This window comes from Oncorhynchus keta, unplaced genomic scaffold (genome assembly GCF_023373465.1).
Source record: "Oncorhynchus keta strain PuntledgeMale-10-30-2019 unplaced genomic scaffold, Oket_V2 Un_contig_19179_pilon_pilon, whole genome shotgun sequence".
Lineage (NCBI taxonomy): Eukaryota > Metazoa > Chordata > Actinopteri > Salmoniformes > Salmonidae > Oncorhynchus > Oncorhynchus keta.
In genome coordinates this window covers 52,138-65,093 of record NW_026281323.1, presented here as the reverse complement: position 1 = coordinate 65,093, position 12,956 = coordinate 52,138, and the positions used below count along the sequence as shown (strand labels likewise).

Sequence of the window (12,956 nt, the reverse complement as noted above, 5' to 3'; positions counted from 1 at the left end):
AGGAAGATGATGATGACGACAATGATGAGGATGATGATGGGGATGACAACAATGATGATGACGATGATGGGGATGAGGATGGTGATGATGATGAGGACTACGACAATGATGAGGATGATGACAATGATGATGGCGATGATGATGAGGATGGTGATGATGATGATGAGGACTACGACAATGAGGATGGCGATGATGATGGTGATGATGATGATCAAAAGTAAACATGCATGTCTTTTCATGGGACTGAAAATGCTCAGATGACTTTGATATGTAGGCCTATTTTATGCACCTACCTTTTAACTTTCTTAGAACAGCTGTGTTTACTCTGAGGTGACACAGCAATTGATTGTTTATTTGTAAGCCACTATGAGCAGATATTTCATAACAGAGTTTAAAAATATAAAAAAATTCTAATTTAAACCTTGGGAACAATAATGATCTTGAAATATTGAGGTAATCTGTCAGAATTATGCTGCCAACACAAACATCAGGGGGCAAACTCTACATGAATATGAATCAGTTAATCTCTAATAAGCTCCTTACAGGCACCGCATACATGTAGTTACTGATGACAGATTCCCACCATACGCACCTTGTTAGATTGGCTTTAGGATGCATACTTACAATAAATTCAATGTCAATCTTGGAAAATCAAATCAAAGTTTATTTGTCACGTGCACCGAATACAACAGGTGAACCTTACAGTGAAATGCTTACTTACAGGCTCTAACCAATAGTGCAAAAAGGTATTAGGTGAACAATAGGTAGGTAAAGATATTAGACAACAGTAAAAATACAGGCTATATACAGTAGCGAGGCTATAAAAGTAGCGAGGCTACATACAGACACCGGTTAGTCAGGCTGATTGAGGTAGTATGTACATGTAGATATGGTGAAAGTGACATTACTTTTAATGTATATAAGAAAACCAATATGAGTTCACTATTTTGCTTACCTTCAGATAAACTCATGGGCCAAAAGGATTGACAGTAAAACCAGAGATAGGCTATATAGCTAAATCAATAGCCTTGGCATGGCTTTGGTGAAACAATGCTTTTGATCAAGCAAGAAGACCATTTGTGGTTATTTGCTGGCAGAATTCTATTAATCTGTTGAAAGTTCACAGATACAGCATCATACCTTTGGCGCAAAGTAATGGCCAGACAATCAACACAGCATCCTTGCTCTTTCACCAGCCCCTCCGGAATAGGCGTGTCGTACACGCCCATTTGTCTTTTCTACTCTTATCATTGGTCAAAGGAAACCGGCTGCTTGGATATGAAAGGAGAACATAAACTGTCAATCAAAATAGGGCGGGTTATGCTCTGTATGTAAAAATCGCTACGTTAGGTTAGTGAAAATGCCAGTCAGTCGAGTTAGTGTCGGTGACACGTCAAAAAAGGTTATTTCGGTATTCGATATTCAAATTCTCCCAGAGGATAGGGGACAGAAATTTGGACAAATGGAAGAAGAGGCCAGTGAACAGATGCGACCCCTCTTGACATCCGTAAGTAACAAGTCGTGGTCACGTTTTTTGTTTTGTTCACCTTTTTTAAAGTTTCTGTAAATTACTTGTTAGCTTGGTGGCTAGCGGTTCATTTGAGGGCGCATTTCTCAAGAGAAAGGAATGGGTACGAAATGGGGGTGGGGGTTAATTTATGCTTTGCTACCAAGGCATATCGAGATGGAAGTGACAATAAACATGTAGTTAGCTAACTTACAATAGGAAACAACTTCATTGCTGTTACTTAATACGTGGTATAAACGTGAGACAGGTATGCACATACGTTTTCCTTTGTAACTGTTGTTGGGTACCATGTGTGTGCCAGGAAGTAGCCTATATGTCCCCGGTCTCTCTAGCGATGATTCAGAGGGTGTTGAAACTGAGAGGAAAACCTTTTATTGTTAAGAGGACATGTGCGCCCGCCCGGGGTGGTCAGAGGGTATCACCTCGTGGACTCCCAATGTCTCATGTCTCCCCCTCTCTACCGTAGCTACAGGACGTTTACTGTAGCTAAAACTTCTTATGGTACATTTCAATGATTAAATCCACAGTTTCATCACTATTGGATCCCCGATCCCTTATTTTATTGAAGATACTGAGTTCTCTTGAATAGCAGTTTACCATTGTGTCACACGGGGGTATTTCCCTGTTCTCCTCCTGACATTCGAGTTCAGCAGTGTCATATTCATTAATCGTTTTCTGTTGCAAAAACGTTTTGCTAGTGTGCCCTAACGAATAAGACCCTGACGATTGTGCAGTTGGGAGAGATGGTAGTCCATATCCGGGCCAGAACTTTGTTGAGCTGACTGGACCACATATGCGAGCCTCAAATGGATAATTGTCTGTGCCCTTCTTTTCTGTCCCCTCAATATCAAGGCTCAATATTTCCCAAACTCTGTCATGAGTCTGTCTGTCTGTGTGTGGTCATGAAGTTAACCTACCAAATATTATCTAGATTTACAGTTTTCTAACAGGGAACTAGTATTCCTTTAAGTCCTCTCCCTCTCGCTCAGCCTGTGTATGTTTATTGCTTGGCTGTATCACAAACTGATGTTTACATTTAAGTCATTTAGCAGACACTCTTATCCAGAGCGACGGACATTCATAAAGCCTCTCATAGAACAACACATATAACATCTCCTTAACCTGTGTTTGCAACAGACCCTTCGGCGTTTATTCACAAACCCTCTAAAAACGCCATTAAAGTCCCTTACAGGCTTTGTTGAACAAACCAATGGCAGAGTTAGTTCCCACAGAAAGATGCAATTACCATTTTTCTAAGTACAGCCACATATGGGCTCTTTTTTTGGGCTATAGCCCACCTGGTAACATAACCCCACTTGTACTAAGTAAGCCAAGGCCTAGATTGTTTCACCTTTATTTAACCAGGTAGGCAAGTTGAGAACAAGTTCTCATTTACAATTGCAACCTGGCCAAGATAAAGCAAAGCAGTTCGACAGATACAACGACAGAGTTACACATGGAGTAAAACAAACATACAGTCAATAATACAGTATAAACAAGTCTATATACAATGTGAGCAAATGAGGTGAGAAGGGAGGTAAAGGCAAAAAGGCCATGGTGGCAAAGTAAATACAATATAGCAAGTAAAACACTGGAATGGTAGTTTTGCAATTATAGGGTCTGATGCAGAACAGGACCAGACTTGTTATAGACAATAGACATTTTATTTTCACATACAAGGTGCAATTGCAGTGAATTGTGTTATCAGGGTCAGCCATAGTAGTATGGCACCCCTGGAGCAAATGTAGGTTAAGTGCCTTGCTCAAGGGCACGTCCGACATATTTTCATGTTGTTGGCTCGGGTATTCGAACTCGCAAGCTTTTCGGTTGTGGGACCAACCCTCTAAACGCTAGGCTAGCTGAGTGGGTGTGGTGGGAAATTATAATCCCATTTCCAACACTTTGCCATGTGAATGATGCAGCACCTTTCTTAGAGTATATATTCACCTGGTTTGAATATAGGATGCTATTGGTACAGTAGGCTGTTGTATAGGTGGCAGGTAGCCTAGTGGTGAGAGCGTTGGGCTAGTAACCGAAGGGTTGCTAGATTGAATTCCCAATAAAAATCTGTCGTTCTGCCCCTGAACAAGGCAGTTAACCCACTGTTCCTAGGCTGTCATTGTAAATAAGAATTTGTTCTTAACTGACTTTCCTAGTTAAATGAAGGTTAAATAAAAAACATTGCAGACATAGATAGTAAAACAACGCTGTAGAGTACAGGTAGTTGGTGAATAAGTATAGAAATCCACTGTGTTCTGCCTTCATGGTGATGCTTTCTGATGATGTTTTGTGGGATGCTTCCTGGCTGTGTAGACTCTGGAGCGTCAAATCTTTCTTATTGCGTGTGGACCCTGACCTCTAAACAAAACACAATAACATGACAGCGTGTAGGGCATGTTATGTCGTATCACGGTGATTGTCTTTAAAGTTTGAAGTGCTGAATTCTGTCACGTGTAAGACAAGGTTCCATTACAGACACTGTCTGGACTAGAAATTGAATTATCAGACTAACTCTGAGATTTGAAGTAGTCCATCTCTTGACATTTTTGATATGCTGACTAGTTACTAGCTAATTACTAGGCACAAGGCTGATTTATTGTAGTGGGCATAATCTGTGAATGCTAATCCTATACTACAAAATTGACCCTTTACACCTCTGATTTGGGTCAAAGGTGTTGATGTAAATGGTTGGGTAAGTGGGCACATGTCTAGCCCTTTCTAAAGGGAGCTTTGACACCAGGAAGCATCATTGTGTCTGTCTGGAGACTCAGCAGCTCTGGTGCTGGCAGGGCTGAGCAGACAAAGGCAGGGGTAAAGCCGGCTGACTGACACAGGCACACACTGGGAACGTCAGAACTCACTCCCACACACTGGGACTGGTGGACACAGTCATGAGCTCAGCAGGTTGAGGCCTACCGCAGTCTGGTACCCTGGGCTCTGGGACCTCCCCTTGCAACTTGTGGCTGTTAACAGGATAATAGCAAGGACCTCCCCCCTCCTGGTTCAGCTACACTCCTGACTGCACTGGAGCTGCTCTATTCGTCACCATGAGAGAGAACAGCGAGCCAGAAGCCTACCATTTGTGCATAAACTGTCATAACATAGGCTACACGCTCAGTCACAGACAAGTCATATTAGGGGTCAAGTCCTCTGTACTGAACCATTTGATAAGCATTTGTGTTCTTAGTCCACACTTCCATGTCAAGGAGCTAGCGAAATGTGAATGAGTTCTTAGTCCTGTGTGGAAATGGAATGATCATGACATCACCTGTTTACCATTTGAACACTTTGTTTTCCAAGCCTTCTAAGTTCCAACCCCTTCTGTGAGGACAGCCAGGGGTTCATGAACTTTGATTTCTTGTCCAGTCTTTTCTGCCTGAGAGCTTTCAGGAAGGACACTAGAGCAGGGCTATCCAACCTTGTTCCTGGAGGGCTACCCTCCTGTAGGTTTTTGCTCCAACCCTGTTCCTGGAGGGCTACCCTCCTGTAGGTTTTTGCTCCAACCCTGTTCCTGGAGGGCTACCCTCCTGTAGGTTTTTTTTTCTCCAACCCCAGTTGTAACTAACCTGATTCCTCTTAACAACCAGCTAATTATTAGAATCTCAGGTGCGCTAGATTAGGGTTGGAGAGCCCTGCTTTAGAGAACTTAACTGAGACAAATCAAAACCAAACATTAGTCTACTAAAAGGTCATTTGTGTAAAAAAAATAAAAAGCTTTTTCAGAAAAGTGAATGCACAGAATAATTTCTACAATTACATCTATCTTATCAGATGTAAATTGGCTCTAATGGAATTTCTCTGACTCACACAGACATGCCTCATTCAGGATGTCGCTATGATCGGAGGCCCCTTGACCTGTTATTACACTGTAGTAGAGGGCTGAAGGGGACATGTTTGTCTTTTCAAGGTCTATTGAGTTACGCCTGGTGTATTAAGGTTAGGCTATGTTTCCCACGGTGGAGGCTGATCTCCATCTGTCTCATTTGGTTTTTCATCTGACTGTTTTCACTTCCCTGTTGAGTACAGTGAGTCATGCAAATGAGTCTTACTGACTTCCCTCTCTCGCAGACGGCATACAAACACTTAGAACAGAGTGGGAGATCGGTAGCAATTGTATGGTTTTCTGTACGACTCATCAGCAAGTTACCGAACCTGCTAGAAGATGATTCACTGTATTTCTATTTTAATCCCTTTTTTGATGCGTTGGCAGTGTTTAGACAGGCAGCTAATTCTGACCTTTTTTTTCACTAATTGGTCTTTTGACTAATCAGATCAGCTCTGAAAACATGTGAAAAGATCTGTGATCGGTCAAAAGACCAATTAGTGAATAAAATATCAGAATTGGGCTGCCTGATATTTTTTGCTCCTTTCAAAACACCAAAAAGAGCTGTTTCTGACTCTTTTTTTTCTGCATGGTGTTGAACATCTCCCTCACACATACTGTGTGTCTGCCGGTCGGTATGACCGTCCCTGCTATCAGGAACTGAATAATTAAGCTATTGAGACTGGACCCTGAGGAACTCCATCAACCCTCCCCTCTCTCTTGTGCTTTCTCTCCCTTTGACTTCCAAAGCCCCCCTCTTTTCATCTACCTCTTTTTAATGGCCAACCCCCACCTTTATCTCTCCCTCTTTCTGGTGTGCCAGACCGACAGCGATTGGTTGACGGGGGACATTAGTAAATCATAGAGCCTGACTGGATTGGTTGCTGAGCGAGCAGCCGGTTAAGTGTGCATCAGTCTGTCCCCTTTTTTCCATGCACCTCTCACTCTTTCTTTCTCCACTTCTTCTTCGCACTTGTGGGATGGTCTTTGGGAGATACATGGCTATCTGGAGATGCATAGATTCTGAAACGCACTGTGGAAGCTTAAAACCTAGGATACCCCTCCAGTAAGAACAGAAGTTACCCTGCCTGCGGTGATTCTTCCAAGTTATGGAGAAGGGGGAAGGAGAGCATGTGCTGCAGACGGTAAGTCTGTTTACATCTGTGAGGAGAGATGAAGAGCAATCGGGGGAGACAGGAAGTAAGATGGGAAGATTAACAAGAGGCAGTAGTGTGAAATGGAAAATAGTTTCTATTCAGCGTTTGGTAGGTTTAGCTACATCCTTGAGTCTGTTTCACTACCTTTTTTTTAAATTTCACATTTTATACTCTGTGGGTGTCCTCACAAGGATAGTAAAACAAGGACATTTTTTTCAGTCCCTATGAGGAAAAATGCTAATTTAGGGTTAGGCATAGTGTTAAAGGTTAGTTAGGCATAGATTTAGGGCAAAAATGATTTTAGATGGGAATCAATTCTTTGATCCCCACAAGGATAGCAATACCAAACTGTGTGGCCTCAATGTATTACTTTATAGGTCTAGATTGCAATCTACAAGTAGCCAGGGGTTTAGTGGGTTCATGTTGCGTTTGTATCCATTTCTTTTCAGCTGGTTGTCCTAAAATGGAACAGGGGATTGAGTGAGAACAAGAGAAGCAGTTTTAGGAACTTGGTTGGTTTACTGACTAGCGTGATACACCACTTGTTTCACTGTGAATGGTTCAATCTGAGAGTTTGAGGATATTACAGTAGAGATGACAGGTTGTGTGTTTGTGCTCGCCATTTGTTCATAATCTGATATCTCAGATGGCTTGGTGGTGATGGGGTTTTTCTTTGCGTGCCTGTATATCATTATCCTGATCAAAACTAGGTTAAGTGGCGGGTTCACAGAACGTTCAGATTAGGCATCAGGAGACTGTCATCAGAAAATGGAAGGGATAAGGACACCTAGTCAGTTGCACAACTGAATGCATTCAACCGAAATGTGTCTTCAGCATTTATCAGAGAGGTGAGGGGGCTGCCTTAATCAACGCCATGTCATCAGCGCCCGGCGAGCAGTTGTTGGTTAATTGCCTTGCTCAAGGGCAAAACAGCAGATTTTCTTCCCATTTTGCTGGCTCAGGGATTCAAACCAGCAACCTTTCTGTTACTGGCCCAATGCTCTTAACCATCAGCGTAGCAGTAGAGTAGAACGACTTTCCTGTTTTCTTCTGCTGTTTTTTTTTTTTTTTTTTTTAATCAGAGGGGTTTAGACCTACAGTTTTGTGTATAGGCCTCTTCAGTGTAATTGCGATATGGGTGTGTGTAGGCCTATGAGTCGTATATCACCCAGGCCTACCCAGAGCGGATTAAGTGTCAGCAATAGCAGCACCGGTGGGTTGTAGCCTGGAGACAGAGCTAAAGAAAGCCCCATGGGTTGTCCTCCTGACTACTTAACTGAAACAGAATAGAGGGATGTTACAGGGGCTAGTATCTCATTCATAGGATGTTACATACACTTTATAATCTCTCATTCGTATGGCACTACATGCACTCATTCATAGGGCGCTACATACACTCAATCTCTCATTCATAGGGCGCTACATTCCCTCATTCATAGGGCGCTACATACTCATAAGCTCTCATTCATAGTGTGCTACATACACCTCTCAGCACGAGGGACTTTACATAACATACGGGAACCAATGGGCACTAAAGTGACATTCATAGCAGCACATCAAATTTGGTGTCAAGTGGAAGCTGAGTAATTTATTAAGGTATATATTAATTGTTTGGCCATTTTCCGCCCTGAAAATGTGGAATAGGCAAAGGATCTGATTTCTGGTGAAACAGATGGAAAATGGGTCTTAGAAAACATCTACCAGGAAGTCTTAAAAAGGTATTAAAATACTGTGTGTTGCATTCAAAAACTATTCAGACCCCTTGACTTTTTCCACATTTTGTTACGTTACAGCCTTATTCTAAAATGGATTAAATGTATATATTTGTATCGTCAATTTACACAATACTCCATAATGACAAAGCAAAAACAGGTTTTTTGAAGTTCTTGCAAATGTATTCAGACCCTTTGCTATGAGACTTGAAATTGAGCTCATGTGCATCCTGTTTCCATTGATAATTTTTTTATTTAAATATTATTTAACTAGGCATCATCCTTGATGTTTCTATAACTTGATTGGAGTCCACCTGTGGTAAATTCCATTGATTGGACATGATTTGGAAAGGCGCGCACACACCTGGTGTGTTTGCATACACACACAGACAGAAGTATGTGGACACAACCCTTCAAATAAGTTGATTTGGCTATTTCAGCCACACCTGTTGCTGACGGGTGTATAAAATTGAGCACACAGCCATTAATTTCTCCATAGGCAAACATTGGCAATAGAATTGCCTTATTGAAGACCTCACTGACTTTCATCGTGGAACCGTCATAAGATGCCACCTTTCCAACAAGTCAGTTTGTTAAATTTTTGCCTTGCTAGAGCTGCCCTGGTCAACTGCAAGTGCTGTTATTGTGAAGTGGAAACGCCAAAGGAGCAACAATGTCTCAGCCATGAAGTGGTAGGCCACACAAGCTCACAGAACGGGACCGCCGAGTGCTTAAGCACGTAGCGCATAAAAATCGTCTGTCCTCGGTTGCAACACTCACTACCGAGTTCCAAACTGCTTCTGGAAGCAACGTCAGCACAAGAACGGTTCCTCAGTAGCTTTATGAAATTGGTTTCCATGGCCAAGCACGAGCTAGCATGATCCCATTGTAGCATGTATTTGCATATTTCCATTAGGGAGCGCCTCCTCTGAAGCACGTGTGTGCACAGATTCAATTTGACCTTGCACTCCAATACGATGCCATTTTTTTATTACTTTGGCAAAGCGACAAGTCTATACAACTTAGTGCATTTTGTAACAGATTTTGGTTTTGGCAACAGAAAATGGTATTGTGATCGGATGTTTCATCAATGAGAATCTGCATACTGGCAGCCCAGTTTCACCTAGTTCCATCCTCTCCCACTACCTGCAACTGGACTTCCTCTCACTATCATTTGATGAGAAATCTAAATGAATGCTTCAGCCTTATAGCCCCTGTGACATGTCTGTGTTTCTCCTTCTGTCTGTGTTTCCCCTTCTGTCTGTGCTGATGGTGTGTGTGGTTGCAGTCATGTCTTTACACACAGGGGAGAGCGCATACATTTGCACATCCATATAATGGGAGTGAATTTGCTCGTCCCATATAATGTGGTAACGATGAGTCTCCTGGGCTAGACTTTTCAGTGTATTTTTGCATTCCAGTTAAACATTTACCTGCTCTGCTGCAGTCTACCATTGAAGACTAGACGTGTAAATGTCATGCTATTTGTATTTGAACAATATGATTGGCTGTTCATTTCAAGCTCCAGCGAGTCACAACTTCTCGAGCAGTCGGCGTCTTGATTAGTACATGAGTACATTTCTCTACACTCACAAACCATGTGTATGAACCAATAACATTTGAGTTGATGCCTTCACACAGCACATGCGTGCTCTCCAGAGCAAAAGAAGTGCCCATCAATCTACTTGCTGAGTTTATTTATTTTAAGGAAAGTAATTTACAAAAGTAAACCTTCAATAGTGAACATACTAGCGATACACTTGCCACTGTTGAGTCTACAAAAGGAAGTTACAAAAATACACCTAGCATTCGTCTTGGCTAGCCTACTGTGGACCTGTGGCAACATCTCTTCTGGAACATCTGTATTAAAGGGGTAGCGTCCTATTTTCAAATCTCCTCAATTACACTTCAGAAACAAATGCATGCAATTACTTCAATGCAATTATAAAGAATAGAGTAATAATTTGCATTGCTAAATTATACTACACCGCTTTTTAATACAGGTCTTAATAATCCCCAAAAGCCCAGTAATAGCTGAAATATAGAGAACATACCAACCTATAGGCCCTGCATGACCTCAACGTATTGAACTACACCATGTCCAGGACTGTATATATTCTGTTCGGGACAGTAGATGTTTGACCAACAAGGAAAAAGTAAACGGCTGTTTACAGTGCTTTGATTGATGAACAGCAAGCTTGACTAGTTTATAAAAGGTGACGAATTAACTGATTAAAGTTGATCTTGTGTATATCCCTGCCATTTATAAATCCTATAACATAGTTCTATATCTATGGTATTGCATCGGGACAAGTCAACTAAACATCTTGTTTTTATTATCAATATGAAGTCCATTAGGACTTGCCAGGCAGTGACGTTTAAAGCGAGTGACACGTCAGTATCCTAACAAATTGCATTGTTAAGAGCGCTGCTCATTTGTCTCCCTAATTTGCATACTGGTATGCTTTTTTGAGATGTATGTTCAGATAAATTATGAAACATTAGATGGTGTATCCTCCTCACTGCAGGAACAATAGGCTAGTGGAGAAATGGCCTCACTCTAGTCCAAATGATAATAAAATCAAATGTATTAAATGGTTTTAAAAGTGAATGATACCTAAATGGTATTTTCTAAGATTCATTATAGGTCTATTAATTTGTGTCAACAATGGAGTCGTCGACTGCTGCTTTCCACTGCCCATGTTTAACACCTGTTTCATTCTCCAATCATACCTGTATTGAAGATGGCTGGGAATTTTCTAAAACCTGTTTTCGCTGTGTGTGTTAATATATAATCAACATTTGGAAAGTCGAGGGTTTGAATACTTTCAGAATGCACAGTATATCCATCAATCCCCCACATGTCAATTGCTAATGCTGACTAACCTTCACACAAAATACCCACCCCCAACAGACACCCATTAGTCACCCACACCAACCCCTCCTTACTAATAACTCTGCTTTTCTCCCATTTAGACTTAACAATCAACTAATCCTCCATAATACAGAGAACTACAGTAGAAGATGTAGCCTACTTCTAACACACCAACTATGACAACAAAACACAGACCATGTTTATGCCTAGCTCCAGTATATTTATTTTCCCATCATGGAGTCATGGAAAGATTTAGCAAAGGGACTTACACTAGTTCCTTGTGCTGAGCTTGATGTTGTTGATGGGATTGGACTATGTAAATAGAACACACAGTGCATTTGGAAAATATTCAGACCCCTTCACTTTAGCCAGATTTTGTTACATTACAGCCCATCTAAGATGGTTTAAATCTTTAAAAAGATTCCTCAATCTATACACAATGCCCAATAATAACAAAGTGAAAACAGATTTTTAGAAATGTTTGCAAATGTATTAAAAATATGAAGGATACCTTATTTACATAAGTATTTAGACCCTTTGCTATGTGACTCAAAATTTAGCTCTGGTGCATCCTGTTTCCATTGATCATCCTTGAGATGTTTCTACAACTTCATTGGAGTCCACCTGTGGTAAATTCAATTGGTTGGACATGATTTGGAACGGCGCACACACACGTCTATATAAGGTCCCACAGATGACAGCGCATGTCAGAGCATAAACTAAGCAATGAGGTTGACGGAATTGTCCGTAGACCTCAGAGTCAGGATTGTATCGAGGCATAGATCTGAGGAAGGGTACCAAAACATTTCTGCAGCATTGAAGGTCCTCAAGAACACAGTGGCCTCCATCATTCTTAAATGAAAGAAGTTTGGAACCACCAAGACTCTTCCTAGAGCTGGCTGTTCAGCCAAACTGAGTAATCTGGGGAGAAGGGCCTTGGTCGGGAGGCGACCACGAACCCGATGGTCACTCTGAAGGAGCTCTATCTAGAGTTCCTCTGTGGGGATAAGAGAACCTTCCAGAAGGACAGCCATCTCTGCAGCACTCCACCAATCAGGACTTTATGGTAGAGTGGCCAGACGGAAGCCACTCTTCAGTAAAGGCACATAAAAGCCTGCCTAGATTTTGCCAAAAGTCACTTAAAGGACTCTGACCATGCGAAACAAGATTCTCTGGTCTGATGAAATCAAGATGTGACGCTTGGCATTCAGGCCAAAGAGTTCAATCTGGATGAAACCAGGCACCCATCATCACCTGCGGTGAAGCGTAGTGGCAGCATCATGCTGTGGGGCTGTTTTCAAATCAAACAGACACTTACTAGTCAGGCTTATGGAGGTAGTATGTACATGTAGGTATTGTTAAAGTTACTATGCATATATGATGAACAGAGTAGCAGTAGTGTAAAAAGAGGGGTTGGTGGGTGGTGGGACACAATGCAGATAGCCCGGTTAGCCAATGTGTGGGAGCACTGGTTGGTTGGGCCAATTAGGTAGAATGTACATGAATGTATAGTTAAAGTGACTGCATATAAGATAAACAGAGAGTAGCAGCAGCGTAAAGGAGGGCCTGGGGGAGGCACACAATGCAAATAGTCCGGGTAACGGCAGGGACTTCAGCGGCAGGGACTGTGAAACTAGTTAGGATCGAGGGAAACTTACCTTACAAAAGCTTACCTTGGAAGAGTTCCATTGTTGGATAGCCAGCTAGCTAACATAGCTCCGTCTTTGTTTGTTTGTTTGAGTAGGCTAAACTAGCTAACTGCATTCGCTAGCTAACAAAATGAAAATGCAACAAAATATAGCTAGCTTACACTCTCTCTTGCTTCTCCTTCATTTTTGAAGACATTCATTTGTTCAAATGT

At 41.7% G+C, this 12,956-nt stretch overlaps 1 protein-coding gene across 1 annotated transcript in view; it reads left to right on the top strand.

Annotated features, from left to right (window-relative positions):
• The first annotated feature begins 1,317 nt into the window (after positions 1-1,317).
• The window catches only part of LOC118370872 (sodium bicarbonate cotransporter 3-like), a 62,578-nt gene continuing 50,939 nt past the window's right edge, over positions 1,318-12,956 (top strand). Inside the window, 1 exon segment of the mRNA XM_052504441.1 lies at positions 1,318-1,507. Coding sequence (XP_052360401.1) covers positions 1,361-1,507 — 147 coding nt within the window. The 5' untranslated portion in view covers positions 1,318-1,360.